The sequence below is a fragment of the Sander lucioperca genome, chromosome 19 (genome assembly GCF_008315115.2).
Source record: "Sander lucioperca isolate FBNREF2018 chromosome 19, SLUC_FBN_1.2, whole genome shotgun sequence".
Classification (NCBI taxonomy): Eukaryota; Metazoa; Chordata; class Actinopteri; order Perciformes; family Percidae; genus Sander; species Sander lucioperca.
The window spans coordinates 9,914,010-9,936,058 of record NC_050191.1 but is presented as its reverse complement, the minus strand read 5'-3'; the positions used below and the strand labels follow the sequence as shown (position 1 = coordinate 9,936,058).

The window sequence follows — 22,049 nt, the reverse complement described above, 5'->3', positions numbered from 1 at the left end:
TCCAGCCTGCTCCGGTCTGATCAGTGATGCTTGAGGAAAAGAAAGGTTCAAATTCTTTGAAGTGAATAAAGTCGAGCACTTTCCTCTGTTTGTCAGGAACTGCACTGGCAGGAAAACTATGGAGAAACATCAAGACGAGATTGCACAGGAATGGATCAATTCACCCTTCTTATCCAAAACATGTCAACACAATCCTTTTTATAAAACATTGTGCAAAGGTTCTTAAAAATAAAGATATTACAAAATGGAACATTTGAACATCTGAACATTTCCCATATCCCTCGGAAAAGCACCAAAAAACAAAGCTGAGGAAAGAAAAAAAAACTAAATGCACTGTAAATGAACTCAACATTCACAATGGAGTAACTGGTGTGTGTGTGTGTGTGTCTTTATGCCTTTGTATAAGGTGTAAAGTGGACCACTGTATCTAACATCCAACTTTTATTCAAGATGCGAGCAAAACATCTGCACTGCACAGTTTGTCATTTAGCCATACTTAATTTGAAATACAAAAACTAGAGCACTTTCCATGTACAATAAAATATGAAATATTACCTACCAGTCATTTAAGCATCGGCATACTGTAGTGCTCAAAACAATTTACAGTCAAAACTTCCTGGATCGGGAACATTACTGCCTATGGAACTCATATGGTGTGTATATTTTGAGGATTTCACATTAGTGGATGAGATGACTACTAGACTCCTTTTCACAACTTGCTAAGCTGTTAAAACAACCAAATTATATCACCAGGCAAAACAACTGAGCAATTGACTGTTCAGTGGTGTTGTTACAATCCACGCAGACTGACAAGAGATTCTTAAAACAGAACCTTCTACATCTTTTTTTGTTAAGAGTTCACTCATCTCCCTGCAAACTGCAGAGCTGAATGTCGGTTATAGTAAACATCACATTTCTTTAGGCTCGTTTATATTCTCTTTACATTCGGACCGGGTGCCGTTCTGCGCTATATGCTGCAGGGTTTTTAAATTGCATCAACGCAACTTTACTTGAAGATATTCAAAAACTGGGAGTGTTTTTTTTTCATCAAAGGCTTTGATAGCAGAGGACAGGGAAGGAATTAAGGCTTAAACTACATTTGTGAACAACCGTTTCAATGTACATGCTCAAGTTAGCGAGCTGAAATAACCCCAACATGGACACCTGGGTTAGGAAATAGCTTTGTGGCTCCAGATTGGGCTGTAAGTAGCTTTGTGATTTGGGGGAACATTTCTTCCAATACACTCTAATTGCAGGGGCCAGCTGCCCTGAAAGATGTACTGCATGTAACTAAATGCAAAGGCACACACACCGACACATTTCCAATACACTTCACACACTCTTGTCCCTGTGTCTGGAGGCTGGCCAGCCTGATTGTGTTCAGTAAATATATTCATGAAAAACAAAAGAAAGGCTGAAGCCTCGCAGCAGATTCCCTATACAAACATTTATGAGGCAGAGTCTTCAACTGTGAGTATGAAACTGATTAAAACAAATAAGTGAGTAAGGAGACTGTGTGTGTGTGTGTGTTATCAGGTGTTTATTTTTCGGGATGAAGAAGAGCCTTTCCCTTTCATCTGTTCTCCAGATGCTGTTTCAAAGGCACGTCCCTGCTCTGCCTGGGAGTAAATGACCAAAATAAGTGACTCTAGGCACGACTGGATAGACTGATGTACATTCACACAATGACTACAAACACTGCCACAGGTACAGTACGTACTGTAGCTCCTTCTTATCATGGGCATTTTATTCTAACCAAATAAGTTATTTTTTGATGTATAACTTTCTCAAATAAATCCTCACGTTCTCAACAAATACTGAACCTGAGGAAAACTATAGATGTTAAAATGCACGCACACACACATTTGTTTCACTATCTTTGTGGGGACCCGTCATTGACATAATGCATTCCCTAACCTTAACCATCACAACTAAATGCCTAACCTTAACCCTTACCCTCACCATAACCTAATTCTAACCCTAATCCTAAAACCAAGTCTTAACCCTCAAACAGCCCTTTAACCTTGTGGGGTCCAGCATTTTGGGCCCACAAGGCTGTGCAGACCCCACAAGTATACTGTATTCCCCGGTTTTTGGACCCTACGAATATAGTACACACACACACACACACACACACACACACACACACACACACACACACACACACACACACAAAACTGGCTTCGGTTTTTTTTTTTCCTAATCTGTGCTTGTGTGGCCTCCCAGTCAATGTCTGACTGGTTGTTAAAGAGGCGTGGGGAAAAACACAGAGTGACTGGCAGCACATTTAATAATCATGACATTTCCACTGGTCATCACTAGAGGGCACTGTAAGCAACATGACAGCAGGCTTGGGCACCACAAAATACAACATAATACAGAATAAAAAGCCTATAGTTAAGAAAGAAAGCCATTTAAATAATATAGCTAGTGATCTTTTTCTTGAGGAACTAAACACTGATGTCAGTTGTACTGTACGAATAGAACAACTTATTTATTGGAATTATAATACAAGGAAATAAATTAACCTGGGAAAAAAAAGTCCCCTCTTACTTTTCCCTCCCAAAAAAATGTCTGTCATTTCTTATCAGCTGGCTCTCTGTATTCCAGACAGTGGGATGGCGAGTGGAGTCCTCTCTTCCCTTTTTTTCCCCTCAAAGCATGATGTCCGCTGCTTCAAAGGAAGAAGATGGAGGCTCTTGTGCAGCAGAGGCTGGTATCTTTTAAGTGTAACAACTTTGAAAACATCTTTTCCCAAATTGAACTTCTTCTCAGAGCAAACTCTCCCTTTTTTTGAGAGAGACAGGAGTCCTGACTTCTTCCTATTGCTTTTAAAACACATACAATTGGGATGGACCAAAGCACTCTGGATATCAGTTCTGTTTAAATGGCACCACTTGCTGATGGCTTATAAATATACTCCTCTGTCAGGTGTTGGTTTGTGCTGTAGAGACAGACAGGATGCTGTAATCCCGATCTGAGTGACACAGAGGAGAAAAAAAAATAAAAAAAAACACTTTACAAATCCATGTTTCCCTCCTGTTCAGAGGCAGATTGACCTGCTTCCATGTCGTTGGCTTTGGGAGAGAAAACACTGAAGTTCCTTCCATTTACATGTGAAGGAAATGAAAACCTCCAGTGGTCTTGAGGCTTCAGATTCATTACTGTATGTGAGTGTTTGTTTGCAAGTGGCTGGGCTGGCAGATTTGTCGTGTACCTGTCTGACTTTGCGTGGCATTTTCAGAGACGTTTTTACTTTAAGTCACATGGATGTCTCTGCTACCCTCTGCTGTGGCGGGTTTGGTTTGGCACAAAGGACTCAAGTTGCCCTGTAAGAGAAGCTGGGCAACATGAGAAAAAAATTCATTGAAAAAAAAAAAAAAAAAAAAAAGGCCAGATATATATTCTAGGTTGTCCCCAGAAAGAGAAGCACATCCACTGAGAAAGCATGGCTGACCTCTTGAGAAAGAGGAGGGAGGGAAAGAGCTTCCTCTTTGTTGGCAATTTTGCAAAAACAATTTTGGCACAGCGAGATGAGAGAAAGATCAATTCAGCAACGCTCTCGTGGTCCCATTGGAGAGTAGAGGTCAGTCCTTCATAATCTGATGAACAACATCCATTGTTCTTGTGTCTCATCCTGAGAGGTTTAACAGTGGGGTCTGTGGAGACTGAGGCTGGTCGACAATATTACCCGCTGATGTTTGAAGCCAATGGAAGATGGTCGGAGGGTTCAGCATCAGGCTAATTGAGTCTAACAACAAGTCTCCACTGTTCTGCACAATGTCTTCCCCCTCTGCGTCCAGACTGTGTGTGCCGATGTATGCATTTGTGTGTGTGTGTGTGTGTGTTTGTGTGAGAGTTCAAATGTGCAAGTCGGAGTCAGTTCATGTCGATGGTGTTGAAGACCCACTCTGTGAACTTCTTGAGCTTAGCGGCAGAGGTCTGGGACTCCTCCTGCAGTCTCTGGTTGTCCTCCCACAGCCTCTTGATCTGACCCTGAAGTCTCACCTTCTCTTCACGCTCCTGTGAAAGATGGACAAAGTTAATAAATTAAACAAGTTATTGAGAAGTTAAATTTGGAAGATAAAAAAAAAAAAAAAAAAAACTATAATAGAATGAGTGCCTCACAAGCTCAATGTAGATAAACAATAACATCTAAAAACAAAAACATACAAGACTCAATCTAAACACCTTCATCTCTGTATAAATATAATAAACACTGTTTGGTGTTTACATAAACATCTCAGTGAGTCACACTTCATAGAACTTAAGGGCTTTGTGGGTAGACTTTATGAGTTGACATTTTGAATCTGCCAAAAGCACAACAAAACTAATTCCCTAGTTGGGTGCATGAGCATAAATCTCTAGCCAGTTAAAGAACACACTGAAACTGTGTGGAGTTTTGCTCCATGCTGTCAGTCAGCTGCAAGCTCATTGCTACTGGCTTGAGGGTGAAACATATTAGTTTCCCTGGTGTCAAAATTATCTATTTCTCCTTTAAACATTACAAATGCGGACAGCTAAACGCTTTTCAATATTTCACAGACGGCAGAGAATTTACTAAGAATTGCGTGAGAAATAAATCACAACCAGACTGCAGCAACGTTGTGGGTGAAAACGCTTCACTGTAAGGAGGTCAGAGAAGTTAACAGGCCACAAAGTTTGCAACTAGCAGCTCAAATCTTTAACAGGAACAGAGGGCTACAGCCTTTAGCTCTCAGTACTGTCAGCTAAGAAGGAGGTGACAGGGCTACTGTGCAACACCAAAACCAGATGAATTAAAAACATTCCTTGATGCTGCTTTTATAAGTACAATTTAGTGTTAAAATGGATCCACCCAGTCTGGGATCAACATTAAAATGCTGGTATAATGATGTGAGGAATGTCTTCTTGGTACACAATGGGCGGTGTAGTACCAACTGAACATCAATAGCTAGTTAAACCTCGCAGCTGACTTTCTTCACAGTTGCAGTCTGTTATTCTTCAAACAGATACTTTTGGCAGAATAATAGGCCACAGTCTAGAGATTGTTCCTTGACTATAAGGGGTACTTTTAGGAGTATGTGAACATAATAATAGTTGCATAAATGTGCTGTCAAAAATCTGTTTGGCACTAGAGACTTAGCCCGGATGATCATTTAAAGCAAGCAACGCATCCCTTTTACTCAAAGTGGAAGTACTGGGAATGTAGATACAAACTGGAAATCACCATTTGAGTCCATTAGTTTAAATGGTTTAATAAGCAGCAGAGCGGAACCAAATCAACAGTGGCATCGCTCAACTGCTGACTGTGTATTTTCTATTGAAGACAAAATATTTATTTCATTTATTTATTTATTTGACAGAGACAATGCTCATTAATCAACAGCAAAGCAACTGTAAATGAGCCAGAGTTAGCTCAGCAGGCTAATTTTCATCTGTTGTCCCTGGCCAGTTTGAAAAAGGCAACCTAATTTATTTACAACCCCTGCTCCCTGTGCCACAATCCACTGTATGCAAATCAACCATGGCCTTTCATTTTTCATCCTTGGGGAGCCTCAGCACAACACAGAGTTGAGGTTGTAAACATGCAGATAAAAGTTCTTGATAGACAAAAAAAAAGAAATCAATATCATGCATATGTATATGTGTATGTACATATGTTTGTGTGTGTTCTCTCCCACCTTCTTCAGGTCCTCCTGGAGCATCTTCACCATGGCCTCCAGCTTAGTCACCTTCCTCTCCAGCCCTATGTGACCCTCACTGTGGAGAACAAGTACAGTAGTTGGCCTAGTTAATACACTCAATAATAGAGAGTTGATCATTTTATTCAATTATGACCTCAAGACTCTGTGCAGAACCATGAGTAAACATGGTTTAGACTACAGTATGTGCCCTCACACACTAATCATTGGTTTACGGTTTATTCTCTACATTCATTCACTGTACCTGTATAGTAGTTTCTGTTCAACCTGTATTTTCTGTACAATCTGCTCACTCGCTACATTTATTTATCTACTTTTATCTATATGCACATGCTACTGTTTGCACTTTCTAGTTAGATTCTGTTGTACTGTTACAACAGAATCTAATCTAATATGACCCCATCTTTGGAAAAATACTTTGAAGACCAGATCTTGTTTTTATAAAGAAAATATTTTTATTTGAAAATAATTCTAATAAAAACACAGTGAATAAAACAAGGTAGGCTGTTTTTAACATCTTGTAAATAAAATAATATTTTCAATATCTCTTTAGATGAAACGGTAAATATTTCCATGGCCTTCAGCTGAATGACTGGTAATGGGCATCCCATCATTCCGTTTTATAGTCACGTAATCACACACTCTCCTGTCAATCTCTTGGAAGAGGCCGCTTTGAGGACCATTTTCTATGGCTGTTTGCATGTTTAGACGGTTATCATCTCCATGACAATGCCTCGTTGTACGTCCGTTCTGACTTCCGACTTTTAGGCTTTTTTGTAGCTGGATATATCACTTGTTGCCCCTAAATATGAATGTGGATAATGTTAGTGATAGTGAGATGCTTGCTCTACATAAAAAAGTCTAGACCCCAAATATAAGACAACCCCACTTTTTCAGACATATTTCCAGAAAGAAAAAAACGTCTTATATTCGGACCAATACAGTAATAACAATCTTAACAGGAGCTGTACAATGAGAATACTTATTAAATTAATTGATTTAGTCTATTTTTAGTGGTAGGTAACTATGATTAGCTTTACAGATGAGGTAGTGAACTACATATTTTCCTTCCAAAAGGAAAGCAACAGGCAACACTTGTACTCTGTGTCTTGTTTGGCTGCAACACGAACAAGCTGCAGTCCTGAGGCCACATGTGTTTCCTGCATATTTCTTGTGTGTGAGGATTTTGGACTTTGGTATTCGCATTCCCTTTCAGGTATTATTAGGGTATGGTGTGAATGAAAGTAAATAAAATGTTGAAACAAACTGGTAAAGAGCGTATGGGTATGGTGTTACCTAGATGAGGGCCGTGACAGTGGAGCAGGCTGCAGCTCTATGTGGGCCTGTTGGGGACTGGAGGCGCCGCTGTTTCGGTGGTTTGAATCTCCGAACACATAACTTCTCTGGACTGGAAGAAGACAGAAATGGACAAAAGGTGAAAATAAGTCAAAGTTACAAATACACAAAATTAGAGGCAGGTGCAGGCAGATGCATAATAAATAAAAAATGCCTCTAACTGAAAACGTAGGTAAGACTATTAATAATGTAAAATACATACAGTACGTACATGGTGTAACAGCGCAATGATGACAGTCTACATCATAATAACTGGACACAACCTAGGCTAATTTGATGTTATCTTTATTAATATTTATTTATTTCTGGATCATAACATACAAAATTCCCTAAAGCCAAGTGCTTATTTTAGTGTACTTGTGCAAAGGAGATGAACTACATAAATGGAAAGAAATGTGTGCGCTTATTAGTAACTGGTAATACCGTAGTGTGTGTTTCTTTCACTCTCAAATGTACTGGCCACATCCACCAGGTGTGTCCACTCTAGGGGGCTGTCCCTGTCTTGAGACGGCAGGGGCATCAGCTCCTGAGGGAGGGGTCCACGATGACGCTCCACCAAATCAACCAATGATGTGTCAGATGCTGAAAGGTCACCTATAAACAGAAATTAGGTTGTGGAAAGAACTGAATGTAAATCTTTTTTTATGGCCACTATGTACTTTCAATCAAAAGGGGGCAGCAGACACACATCTGGAATTTAGCCAAATCAGATCATCTATCACACACACACACACACACACACACTTTCAGTTTATTACAGTTACTTTATTTCATAATTAAAAACAAATCACATGACTTAGTGAGGATGTATTAACCTCCTATTTCTTCAATGCTGCCCCTCTATGGATAAAATGGCCACATAACATGAAGAACTATGGTTACAAAATAAAGTCTTTTAGAAATTGATAGAAGCACCTACAAACATCTTTTGAATGTGAATGGACTCCAGCTGTTATAAAGACCTTTATGAGCAAGCAACATCTTTCTTACCGTGGAGTTTGACTCCCAGCTTATAGGAAGGCCGTCGGAGGGGAACACCGCGGGTGGTGGGTGAGCGTGGGAGGGTGGAGCAGCTGAAGAGAACATCACCGCTGAGTGCCGGGTCAGCCACTGAGTCGCACAGGGGAGGAAGGCGCTGGCCGCGATAGATACTCTCATCAGACAGGGTGCGGTGGAGTGAGCGACGGTGGCTGAGAGGCTGGCTTGGTGCTGATTTCTGGTGGTGCTGCACAGGATGGGGGGGGAAGTTGAAGTGTTGTTGTAATATTACCAAAACCCAGGATCTAAACCCATGCATTATGTGGATGAACACCTCTATAGAGACCAAAAGCATCAATGCTTCTGCGTGTGGGAAAATCTAGTGCAGTTGAAGTTATTTTTTACGACATTCATTTCAAATGCATGTTTTATTGCCTGATTTTTACTGACTAATATTTGCTTACACAATTTACATCACTACTGAATGGGATGAATTTAATGTACTCGTCCAATCACAAAGGTTTCTTTGAAAGATGCACACATTCATATGGTATTGTGCAAGGAGCAGAATTATAATGACTTGATTTGAGCCTAGTTCAGCCACTTTTTATCCGGCCAGATTTAAATGATGACAGCAGTATCCTATAATCGGCTGTTAATCAACTTTACTGACCAGAAAGAATCACTGAAATATAAAAGATTATAGAAACATGGCTAGCAGCAGTCATTTCAGAATATGTTCCCATGTGTCTATTAACAGGTTGTGCCTGTAATAAGATTTTACAAACAAGCCATCAGATGTACCTTTTCCTTATGTCTGCGTGGTGGTGGAGGGCTGTCTGGGGCACTGTGTCTCTTCACATCTTCCTCCATAGTAGATTTAGCATGAGGCTGAGGCGAGTGCATATCCCGAAGAGAGGGCCTGGCTGCTGGGGTTGGAACAACCTCCCCTCCACTCTCTCCTGGAGACTTCCTAATACACACATGGACGCAGCCAGAGACAATTAATCAACCACAATCATGAGACAAATTATGCACGCTTCGCTGTTAATGTGTTGTCCCTTTATTCTAACAATACCACTGATGAACAGTAATGTAATGTGGTCATTCAGTGTCAACAGTAGAGCCTATAATTGGGAAACTGTATTCAGTTACTGCATCAGTTAAGCCTTCAGTGTAATATCATCTCCAACCACAAGGTGGTAATCAAGTAGTATGCATATGATTGATGCCAAAAGACATTAATAGAAAAGCACAGTGGGTGGATAAGTAATAGGATCAAATGCAGTGTTATAGAGCATCGATCCAATAAATACTGTCATTGTAAAGCTAATAATGTTCAATGTTGTGAGCCCAATATAAATACAGGGATGAAGAGCTAAATAAGAAATACTGCATCATCACCTCTCACCGGTCTCAACATTAATGCAACATTATAGGCTTTTACAAAGGGTAGTACTGATTGAGCGTTATTGTGATTGTGAATAAATTGCATTATACTGTATTGTACAAGTGTTCTTGTTCATTTGTCCACTCCCTGCAGGAAGGTAGGTACATTAGGTATACTGTTACAAAACCACATATACCAGCATCCACCAGGACCAAAACACTGTAAAAATGGAATGTTGCAATGAGGGTCAACTATTGCCCCTCTGGGCAATTTCTTTTAAACTCTGCAAACTCTGGTGGCACCATTAACGTAGATGTGTACAGTTTTAAACCACCGCTGGATTGGGAACAATAATTAAAGACCCACTTTATTGTTTCCTAATTTATATACAGTACATGTATTTCTCCTTACTTGCGTGTGTCTCCGAAGTCGACAGAATTAATGGTGGAACCGGGTTTCCTCCAACCAATCAGGTACTTGGACTGAGCTCCTTGGCGGGGGTAGAAGCTCTTGGGCCCAGGGGACGGTGAGGACTGGGATGAGGGGGAGGTGGTTGAAGAGGAGGACTCGTCTCTTGGGGAGCTGTGGCCTGAGTGCCTAGCACTGATTGGACAGAGAGGGGGGAGAATGAGCATCATGGCAACACACCACAAATAAGACAAGCTTAGACACTGATGGAAGATATATACAAATTGGATCATAAGAGAAATAAACCATTTTAAGGCAATGACAAGATTTTGTTATGGCTTACTTGGAGTCTATATTGTTTAGAGAGAAGAATCTGAACATGTTTGCCCCATTAGTTTTACTTTGTGTTTTAGTCTCAAGTCAAGGATTAATACAAATCATAATAGTACCAGGGAGGTCATTCATTATTGAGATGCAGTTGGAAAAGTATAGTTTCACTTGCAGTCAAACTCATTTCAGAGCTCTCTTATTCCCCCTCCGCCACTCCACAGAATACAAATGGAGCTTAAATGCTGAACAGGTGATGTCCAGGTCATGAACTGTAACTGTATCTGAACGAGTGAATTAAGACTTGCTCAAACAGGAAGAGCAAGACACTGGAATTTTCTCAGCTCTGGACACCAGTTCAGCTATGAAAAGTTGTACACATGTTCCACATTTCCTGAGGCATAATGTGGAAAGATAAGAGGGAGATAAAATTGCTCCCGTGCTTGGTTTTCAGGAAAGACTTATTGAAAGGGAGGTGGTCTAGTGTGTGTTCCTCTTGGGTGAAGAAATATTGTGTTGAGTAATGAGAATTGGAAACATGTTGCAGAGGTCAGACAAATACTGTCCTGACACAACGATAAAGTGGAAGAGGTCAAATTCGAAATTGGAACTGAAATTAGATAAAGCTGTAAGATGCAACTTTAGATTTAGACTTTATTCATTATCATTCTGTGCTCCTGGAAGCACTTTCACATCTGTATTACCCTGGTTTGCAACTGGTTGTGTTATATATGTTTTTGTGCATATTTTTGTGTGTATGCTATTGGTCAACTGCTTGTCCTATTAAAGTTACAGCGACAGAATAATAGTGTAAGTATTTATTTAAAACAGAACACTGATTGTGTTTGCCATCTGCTTCAGATGCTGATTACCTCATTCTGCGACAAAATTGTGTTTCTTTCACAGTTTTTTTTCTTTAAGATGAGTAGGAAGTGTTTGAGCAAGAAGTAGGCTAGGTTTACGTTTGTTAGGCCTCAAGGATACGCACAATGCGTTTTGGTAAGAGACGCTGAATGTAAACGTTTCTTTTTTCTTTCTACTCCACTGGGTGCATTTAAAGCACTGGTTCTCAACCTTTTTGGCTTTAATAGCCAAGCAATACCTACCCGTGACCACTCATAACAGGGTGCTCATGTTAATGCACAGTAAGCAGTTCAACCAAAGAGTTTCATTTGAATAGTTTTTTTTTTTTTTTTTTTTTTTTTTAGAGTTGTCATTTTCAAAGAAAAAGCATGGCTTTGATAACAAAATAACAAACAAGCAAGAATGTTTTTGTTCTTCAGTCTTAACTTGTTAATCATATCACAACCACTCCCTTCAACACAAAGTTGTGTACTGCACTTCAAGTTTTACACAGACATACTAACCCCTCCTCACACAAACACTTAAATATACACAAACACACAGACAGACCTCGAGTGTGATCCAGCCTCACTCAGACTGTAGGTGCTGCTGTCTCTAACGAGGAGATGGGTAGGTGGGGTTCGGCCTGTCCCGTCCTGGCTCCTTTCTGCTGGAGGGCCCGGGGACTCGGCTGCAGCTGGCGACCTCTCCAGCATCCTGCGTCCTCCCTCGGTGGGGCTGTGCCATGGGGACACTGACCGCTCCCTGCTTTCCCTGCCTCCGCTGGGAGCCAGCAGGGAGGTGGTGCTGCCGTGATGAGAGTGCGGGTGTGTGTGGTGGGAGGCTCCATAAGAGCTGGTGTCAATGCCGCTGTCGGCCGAAGCCCCCTGCAGGTAGCCCCCTCCACCCAGGCCGTTGGGCTCTGGCTCACCCTGGTCACCGGTGGAGCCTCCACCTGCTCCCATTTCGTACCATTTATCGCTGTCACTGTGGCCCCCACTGGAAGCTGTGCTGGATAGAGTGTTACTGCTGGAGTGCCCAGAGTAAGGGCCGTCCGACTGCCAGGACAAACAGAAAGTGGAAGAGCAAAGGTAAATGTAAGGCTCGGTATTGTTAAATTTTTTTCAATATGGGCGCCTGGCTAGCTCACCTGGTAAAGCAGGCGCCCATATATAGAGCTTTACTCCTCGATGTAGCGGCCGCAGGTTCGACTCTGACCTGTGGCCTTTTGCTGCATGTCATCCCCCCCCCTCTCTCTCCCCTTTCATGTCTTCAGCTGTCCTATATAAATAAAGGCCTAAAATGCCCAAAAAATAATCTTAAAAAAAATATATTTGATATTGGTACCAATACCGTGACTTTGATACCGGTTCCTGAACGAAGGATTTTCGATACCAATGTCATAAAATCCATTTTAACAAAAAGAAATTACAACATTACGGCACAAATCTTTGTATTTATTTTTCAGCTCCTACTACATGAGCCCCGTTTCTGTGCGTAACAGTGTTTTTATTGTGTGTATCTACATGTTAGACTGCCAATTACAAGTATTATTAGATCTTGGTAGAAGCATGCTGCATGCTTATTGGCTCATTGACTGATGAGATTAGACTAAGGAGGCAATTCGGTTGGTGCCTTAAAAGTATTATAAAAGTATTGAATATGGTACCCAGCCCTAGGTAAATGACAGTTGAGGGAGATTTTCATGTTGTGAAAAAACAAAAAACATCTGTTTTTCATCAGTCATTTGGTGACCATCACATCATTAAAATTTCTTTTAATGCAATTAAACACCAGACTACACTTTTATTAACTATGATAACAGAATGAAATGTAAACTGTAAGTTAATTGAGATACATAAGTCCTTAAATAAAAGAAACAATCAGTCATCTGAGGCCCAAAACTTGGAAAAAGAGGGTTACAGAGCAATTAAACTGTACTGTCAAAGTTCTGATGGTGTAAGTAAATAGTGTAAGACAGGTGTAAAGCCTGACCTGGCTGCCCTTCTTTGGGGAGAGGTGGATGACCTGCTCCTGCCTCTGGATGCGGGGAGCTCCAGAGTAGCCTTGACCAGACTTGGAGACTGGGGCCTCTGCAATAAATAAACCAATAAACACAGACGGGGTTAGTAAAACACAAGTACAGAACCCAGCGGTAGTGGTGATTGGTAGTGATGATTTGTTGATGATTCAGCAGAGGAGCCGTTCTCCTCTCTGGTCACTTATGTGTATTTTGCAACTACAGCACTCATGCTTCCTGGAGGTTCATAACGATGGCAATGTTTTCATTCTGCCTCTGCCGTGTCCATGGACAAAAACACAGATCACTTATGATCAAAAGTAACAAACATCAAACAGAAATTTCTCCCCAGACGGTCCCTGCTGGCTTTGTTTGTTCTGGGCAAGCTGTTCCATGTGAGGGAATGTGCGTATGTGTCCTGAAGCAAAACTCGAGGTATAAATGGGACAGTTGTGTAATTGTCTACATGTTATGCAACAAGACATACAGAGTATGCAGCTAATGACCACAACACCGTGAAAGGCAGAGCTAAGGGAGGTGTCATAACATCTGCTGGGGTGAATCTAGTAATGTAGTGAAGCAACCAAAAGCACGATATCCCAGCCCCTTGTGATTAATGTGTGCACTCCTGCAGGCTTTGTTAAACTAAGAAACACTAGGTAAGGTAGTTAAAAGTTGCTGTGCATATGAAAGGAAGTCACGACAAATAGCAATTTCCTAGATCTCAACACCCAACCCATGAATTAATCATAAACCTGCCACAGGACATCAAAAGAAAATGGAGCAAATGGTGTGTTAAATAGATGCAACAGGAAAACATAATGCAATAATTACTCTAATGCAAAACCATGTATAGGCTACATTAAGGGCTAAGTTAATGTCCTGTTTGCGTGTGACAGGAATTGAGAGAGCAAAAGTGAGTATTCTGCCCTTTGCATGACTTGTGTTATTTCTGTACAGAGCACGGCCACATCATCGTTGCTGAAGACTCTGGTCAAGGGGGTAAAAATGTTAAGGAAGAGGAAACGACAGAACCCTAAACCACAGAGACAGCAAAGTAGACTGTGTAGGGCTGAACACTTGGCTGACACAGTCTCAGCTGGCCCAGCCTGCATTGTTCCACCCTGCCCAATAAAGACATAAGTGCCACTAACAACCACAAAATGAGAGACTGTGGCCTTTCTCTCTGATTGTGGCGGTCAGGAACAGGTTGAGGACATGGCTGAAAGTAGGCTGGTCAACAATCCACCAAAGCAACATCCTGCTGGGAATCAGAGTGGCATGTAGTTTTTGTGGCTTTCAGAGACTGAGCTGGAAAAAAAAAGAAGTAAACTCCCCAAAAACAGTGCATGGGAGAATACTCGTAAATAAAATGAAAGCCAATGTACAAGAGAATAAAAAGATGAATGAGAGGCAAAAATAAATGGCAGTGGAGAATGAGGAACAGACGGGAGGGAGGAAGCGAGGGAAGGAAAGGCACACAATGGAAGCTTGGCCAACTGTGTTGACAGGAAAGTAAGGAATGTCTCCCCTTTCTCTTTCTTCTTCATTAAACCATATAGAATAACGTGACAAGTGACAGAGGAAAAGCCATATACTTTATTTGAGATCATTGTTTGGTCTCATTTCCCCATGTATTATCTCTTTCCTTTTTTTCGTTTGTCTCATTATCTTTCCACCTTTTTGTCTGCTTGCAGAGAAATTAAGACCTGCTCTGTGAAGGCAATATTCACAGCTTGCAGAAGAGGTGGAGGAAGAGGAGGCGGTAGAAGAAGAGGATTGTGGATGCTGTCAGAGTTGCTATCTCAGCTCCAAAAAACTGTCACTAGCTGCAGATGAGGAGGCACACACAAACACCATACACACAATCTGCCGGAGTGGATACCTGTCATTTCAAAGGATTTATTAATATGGATAAATATGGATGATTTATTTCCTGTCAAGTGCCCCCACATATAAAAACACATCCATACTAGGGCTGAACGATTAATAGCATTTTCGATAATATCGCGATATGTTAAAACGCGATTTCCTAATCACAAAGGCTGCGATTTGGTCACATGACTCGCGAGAGCAATCAGTCTGCACTCCGTAGAGAAAGCATCAACTAGCACGCTAACGCTACACTGTACCTTGAGCTGATTTCTGTCATTCAAACAACTCTGAGTTGTGGTTTAAAACTTTTACAGCCATTTTAATAAAATGAAGGGTTTTATTCGGGCTTGAGTCTATACATGCAGTTAATGGCAGTGTTGGGAGTAACGCGTTACAAAAGTAACGCAATTACAGTAATGTATTCCTTTTTGCTGTAACGCAGTAATATAACGCATTACTAATTAAATTTCGGTAATTATATAATTATATATTATACTCGTTACAATCTCAGTAACGCGAGTTACAACGCATTTTAACGCAACATTTAGTGGTGCATTGGTTTTTTTAAGAATTCACCATCACCGCGACACATTTCTTCACAGGAAAAAAAAAAAGCCTTATTATTTTCCTGTCGCTGTATTCGATGGTTGAGATGACTGCAGAGACAAATACATTTGCGAGATGGATATTATTTTCAGGAGTTATTACGCTGCGTTGAAGTGAGCTGTCCTGTTTCTGTTCCCGTGGTCAGAGCCAGAACCAGAGACGTCAGCGGCTGACAGATATAAACATGTCGGGAATTAATGTTGAGGCTTGCTACACGTAAATATCATTGCATTTTATCAGCCGTAGAGAGTAACTCTGCCTGTAGTGGAATGGCTTCGAATGACGACCAAAAACGCTTGTCTTTTACTGTGACCATTTACTGTTCAATATGTTGCAGTTTTACAAACAAGAAAGTGAACAACTTAAGCCTGACGGACATGTTGCTTCTCAGTAAGCTAGCAAGAGTAGGCTACACAACAGACAACTTCCGTGTAGCTTACTTCAAAATAAAAGCACTTCCTGTGACGGTTCGCAGTAAAACTATATTACTGTTAAATAAGGTTGTGTAGGCTACCTTTTCACAAATCAGCTGTAAATCAAGTACTGTAAATAATGTAATAGTGAGTTTTAATCACATTATAATTGAACATTTCCTTTAGAGTGTTTTAACCTAAACAACATGAATTTCTTATTGAAGTGCTATAAACAAACATTTTACAACAATGCCATACTTTTGAGTATTTTCATTTTCTCCTACTTGCCTATTATATGTTTTACTTATCTATTTTGTATAGCTTTAGTTACTTTGCATATTTATATTAATTATACAAAATATGAATAATCTATGATGTATTAAAGTGGATAAAGACGAGACTTTATTGATCCGGTGGTGAAATTCACAAGCTAGCTGCCAAATCAAACTTCCCCTGTTATTTTGGTGAAAGTAACTCAAAAGTAATGCAAAAGTAGTGTAACGCATTACAATTCAGAGACAGTAATATTGTAATATAACTAATTACTCTCAAATGACAGTAACTAGTAATCTATAATGTATTACATTTTGGAAGTAACTTGCCCAACACTGGTTAATGGATACAGGCACACAGAACTCAAGGCTCGGTTGGCAACGATTAGCTCTGATTAGCGGTTAGCTCTGATTAGCAGTTAGCTCCGTTATAAAGATATGGAGTGGAGGAGCTGCCACTGAGAGGGGTAACAACCAGACTGATAAATGACGTTCGGGGAGCTTTCACAGCAGCGTGGCCGCGGTGTTTCAACAGTTTTATTAGTACAGTTAATCCCACGGCAAGAACACCAGCAACTAGCTAACGCAACGATAGCCTCTCTGAGCAAGTGCACACGGCAGCACGCAACTTCACGAGGGGGAGGGGCTGGAGGCAGCTCCTCTCTGTACACTGTAAAAAATTACGTGTGTGTGTGTGTGTGTGTGTGTGTGTGTGTGTGTGTGTGTGTGTGTGTAGATATATACTATATTTTTACTTATTTAACTGTCTAGTGTGTAATTGTGTGTTCATACTATACATTATTATATTATTCTTTGTTGAATAATACAGAAGACAAAGAGCTTAAAAAATAATCGAATATCGAATCGTAATCGCAATATTTGGAAAAAAAAAATCGCAATTAGCTTATTTTCAAAAATCGTTCAGCCCTAATCCATACACACACAACCACAGACTGCTGTTTAGAAAACCTGCATGAGTATAAAACATTTACATTGCTGAAAATATCAGAATCTACCTTGAATTTTAAGCCACTGCAACTTCCTCTCTGATAAAGGTTTACTGTATTTACTCCACTACTTCTCCACAAGATATAATTACCTGTTGATCCTCGTTCGGCTCCTCCTCCTTCCTCCATTCTTGACCAATTGGGAGTGGACTTTCCACTGGACCCGCCCTCTCCAACCACCTCTCGTCTCTCCCCAGACATCGGAGAGTGGCGGCTGCCTGCAAACCTGGTAAAAGAGCACACAAATCAGAATACTAGAAAATCTTTATGCAGCTTTTTTTTAAATCAGCTAAAAGTGTGTTTCCACTGATTAAAAATGCAGAGCTAGAAATGACAGAATAACAGCTTTTGAAAGACCGTTACATTTGACCACAGGCTGTAGTGGGTGGAAGTATAAAAAAAGATGTTCTGTCAAGACCATTATAATACAACACGTGTTATCACCTCACTTTTCCTACACGGTTACAATTGTGGAATTCAATAAATCAGCTTCCTAAATGTAAAACAAGGACTCCAGTAGAAATAGTCTTACTTACAAGATCAGTGCTGGAAATATATAATGCTTTCTAAAGATGTAAAACTGAGTAATGCTCTTTGTAACACTATAATACATCAGCTCACGACCATACAATCATGACAGTTAAAGAAGATTAACATGTTTCTATCACTTATAATTAGATAAAGAACATGAAAAATGAAGAAGTAACAGAAGACAGTGCCCCCTACCCCCCCCCCCCCCCCTTCCTTACTGCTCAGGCATGGACTTCTGTCTCCAGTGAGCAGAGCTTCCGGAGGCGTCACTAGAACAAGACAGGTTGCTGGGAGAGCTGCGATTGTGGGGGGAACGACCCAATGCCAAGGAGGAGGCCAAGCTATAGCTCTCACTGCCCGGAGACATCCTGGAATACGAACAAACACATATACACACAGGAACTGTAAGAATGTACAGGCACGTGGAACTAGAGGAACTAAAGGAAGATGAAATAAACACAGCAAAGCACTGTAGGAGCAAAATGTTCTAAGTTGTTCCTTCAGAGGAAATTCCATTGATTGCTTCTTTGTGGCCACAGTTCCCACGAAAATAACATGAATAGTTAAAAGCTTTGGTTTAAAAATCAGCTACATATCCAATGGCTGCCGGTTGTCTGTTTTGTTGATACACTAGCTCGCAGAATTTGCAATGATAAATATTATTTTCTAATAATCCATATCTAAAAAGCCAAGGGGCTCTAACCTCTTGGTGTCCAGGGGCCGGCCATCACTACTGACACTGCGTGGGATGGCTGCGCCCCTCTCCAGCCTCTCAGCTGACAGGGTCTTCCCCACTGAGCTACCCAAACTGATGGCCCGGTTGGGCGTGTGGGGCTGTGGCGAGGCAGTCAGTGACTGCTGAGGGCTGCTGGAGGTCCTCTGCCACTTGTTGTTGTTGCTGCGGAAGGGGAACTTGTATTCAAAGGAGCCGCTATCGCTGCTGCTGCCGCCGCTCTTGTATTCTGACACAGGCATCCGATAGAGCTCTGAACATCCTCTGTAGACGAGGAGGAAAGACATTTTGTTTGAGAAGAAAGAGCTGTGTGTGTCAGTGAGGGTTCATTTAGCATTTCTTTCTTCTTGGCAGGGATTTGTAAAGGTCTGAAATAAGAATTTAGTATTTGTGACCTTTTAAATATCCAATGACACAAATAAAACAAAGCAATATACATATATATGTTTATTGGCTAGGTGCTCTAGTATTTTATTTGGTCTCTTGAAGTAATGTGAATCCCCAGTGAATTAAAGGTATGAGAGTAATTCTGTTAACTGTATCTCCAGATAACTGAATTAATATATTAAAGGGGTGATAGAATGCAAAACCGATTTTACCTTGTCATAGTTGAATAAAGACAGTTTGGAGGGTAAATAGGACATACATAGAACTTCTATGATAGAAGCTCAAAATCCCATTGATACCCCTATCCTCTGCAAATCTCACATTTTGAAACTGCCGCTGAAAACGGGCGATTCTCAACAAAGCTAGATGACGACGTCATGATCTCAACTCCTAGTCTTTGTCACGCCCCAGTATTTGCATAGGCTACACCACTGACCTGAGGTCAGCCTAGTCTTCTGAATCTAGCTAGGTCATGCAGATCTCCAGAGGTCCGCTATTTAATTACTAAATTCACTTCTGAGACTTTTTTATTCGAGAAATCAACTATGTAGAGGTCAAATATGGGCTGTTTTACGAAAATTGATGGCTAATTGCAAATTTTGTCCGACTGTGTGTCGCAGTTCAGCAGGAGCTCAGCAGGCTAAGTGACAGCGGCCGGTGCTGCCTCGCCGCTCGGCGTGTCCTACTTCATAGACTCGCTGTGAGCTAGCTGGATCTCCGTCACGAAGGGAAGCCCGCGGCACTCCATACCCGCGCAAAGTCACCGGTTCTGGGTTACTGGACTACAAAATGCCGAGGCCCTGATGGAGCTCCAGGGCCTGCAGCTAGCCGCGATCTTTACCCATAGGATTGAAGGGACAGTAGCAGCTAACGAAACCCCTAATGTTCACAAAAATGCATTAAATTGAAATCAGACACCATTGTTAGCTTTATAAGACCTTGGGGTAGATGTTATATAAGTGACGTGACGAAATTCAAACTGTAAATATAGCTACTCTAGTTATGCCGGCAGCTGGCAGCCAGCCAGCTCCGAGCCCTGAGCCCGAGAAACGGTGACTTTCATTGGGTATGGAGGTTCAGGTTGCCGCTTTCTCGTCAGACTGTGTGGAGCTCTTAGCTAAAGTCCGACACGTCTTACCAAATTTGTAATTAGCAATCAATTTTCGTAAAACAGCCCATATTTGAGCTTTATATAGTTGATTTCTCGCTTAAAAAAGTCTCAGAAGTGAATTTAATAACAAAATAGCCCGACAAACAATGTATAACTTTGCAGTGTCTGAAATATGAGACCTGCTGCACGTCTCCAATGTGTTTCTATGGGGTTCGCTCAAACCAATCAGCGTGCAGCTCATCTAAATATTCATGAGCATACCATATTTGGAAGAAAAGCTCTTGTTCCAAATAGAGCCATATTCACAGGGTAGTTAAGGGCCTAATAAAATAGCATTGGGGCAATTTTCAGCCCAACCAATGTTACATACCCTATTAGGAGACCTTAAGGAACAGTGTAAAATACCCTATATAATCATTCTATCACCCCTTTAACAAACAAGCGGTTAGCAAATTAATTTAAGGGGAAAAAATGATGGCACCGCTCCCATCCCCACCTACCTGCGCGGAGTGGCGTCATCATGTGGCGGGATGATAACAACACGCACGGTCACTGAGGTCCGCAGGAGGTCAATCATCTGCTCATGGGTCAACGTTGCCACAGCAACTTTGCAGATTTCTACCAATCGGCTTCCTTGCCGCAGTCCTGCCTGCCAGGCGTAACCATATGGCTCCACCTATTAGTAACAGAGTTTAATTGCGTTAGAGCTCTAGTGGTGACATGCTTCATTATCCAAAAAGTAAAATATCCAAGATAGTCAAAGTGTCCACATATGCCATCACGTATGTTTAAAAGTAGTTTTCTCTGTTAAAAATAAATAAATAAATCACCATTTGTTTTCCTATTGTGTGATTTTTAGTTACAGGTGAGAAATTACTTACAACCTTGCTTTTCATATTCACATATTCAGACATTTTGAAACAATACAGCACATATGATAGGAGATAATGCATCAAATAACAAATCACAATGTCTAAAATGAGGGAGAGCAATGGTGTTTTCCCCATAACGGCTTATTAAAGCTTTAGTGCGTAACTTTTTGATATTAATGAACGTCTGTCACATTGAAGTCATTGCCAAATGAGTTGCTACAAAGCTAATTAAGACTATCAGCTCCACACAAATCTCTCTGTATTTCTCAGTATGACTATGTTCAGAAGATTGTGGCGTCCGGTGACTTTCCCGCGCAGAAACTCAAGTGAAGATAATTACCTCTTCTGAAGAGTCCATTGACAAGAAGACGACTTTCTTTTCGCTTTAAAAGCGAACTATTTTATATAACAGTTTTTTTTAGCTTAATTTAGCTTAACTGAACAGCTTCAGAGTCATTGGAATGGTTATATGATTTTTTTCAGGTTGAATGGTGGTCGTCTCGCTCCCCCCTAGCGCCTGTGAGCTGAAAAACCACCCTTGCAACTTCGGGCCAGTGAGTCGCCGGCCTCAGCGTCAGGAAGTATCGCGTGATATCAGGTCTCGCGATGTAACGAATTGCTTCACGGCACTGCACACATACATGCCGCTACACGGCCCCATCCAGGAACCGGCTAGCTATAAAAACAAGGTAGCGATGGAGTTTTTCACACTACCGTCATGGCTGAGCCGGCAAAAAAGAAGCAGAAAGCTAGGAAAGCATTGTCGGAGGAACAGAGAAAGAAGAAACGGCAGACTGACCGAGCGAGGAGTCAGACACGAGTAAACATCGGACCTGCGTTTTCAGAATGGCGAGAACTGAGACAAACGAAAGCCTGCAAATCCGATGCTGACCTGGCGTTTTTGCTGTTGCGCTTGTAAGTAAGTTGCTTCTGCTCCGGCCATTATAGGAAAAAAGAATAATGTTACGAACCCAGGAGAGAAGGGTAATATTTCGAGAAAAACCTCAGTGGACATGGCTCCGTGCGTTCGCCGGCTTCTTTGAAAACAAATGCACATGACCAGAAGGAGAAGATGGGAGGGGGGCGAGTTGCCAACGAGTTTTTACAACAGAGTTGCCAAATATCTATTCCGAAGCTGTAGGGGGAGCTCTATAGAGAAACCTGCGAGCAAAAAGCGAGAAAACAGCGAAGAAATTGCCAAAACTGCATAGCACCCCTTTAAAGCGATAGTGCATA

At 41.2% G+C, this 22,049-nt stretch overlaps 1 protein-coding gene across 4 annotated transcripts in view; it reads right to left on the bottom strand.

Annotated features, from left to right (window-relative positions):
• Positions 1-2,199: 2,199 nt before the first annotated feature.
• Positions 2,200-22,049, bottom strand: part of sipa1l1 (signal-induced proliferation-associated 1 like 1) — an 89,335-nt gene continuing 69,485 nt past the window's right edge. For all 4 annotated transcript variants that reach the window (XM_035995041.1, XM_035995042.1, XM_035995039.1 and 1 more), the window contains 13 exons: positions 20,442-20,617; positions 18,414-18,707; positions 17,929-18,078; positions 17,272-17,405; positions 12,982-13,079; positions 11,557-12,044; positions 9,820-10,011; positions 8,823-8,991; positions 8,031-8,265; positions 7,464-7,634; positions 6,981-7,092; positions 5,664-5,742; positions 2,200-4,023 (listed from right to left, as the gene is read on the bottom strand). In XM_035995041.1, the coding sequence (XP_035850934.1) occupies positions 3,880-4,023; positions 5,664-5,742; positions 6,981-7,092; positions 7,464-7,634; positions 8,031-8,265; positions 8,823-8,991; positions 9,820-10,011; positions 11,557-12,044; positions 12,982-13,079; positions 17,272-17,405; positions 17,929-18,078; positions 18,414-18,707; positions 20,442-20,617 (2,442 nt within the window). In that variant the 3' untranslated portion in view covers positions 2,200-3,879. The remainder of the gene's footprint in view (positions 4,024-5,663; positions 5,743-6,980; positions 7,093-7,463; positions 7,635-8,030; positions 8,266-8,822; positions 8,992-9,819; positions 10,012-11,556; positions 12,045-12,981; positions 13,080-17,271; positions 17,406-17,928; positions 18,079-18,413; positions 18,708-20,441; positions 20,618-22,049) is intronic.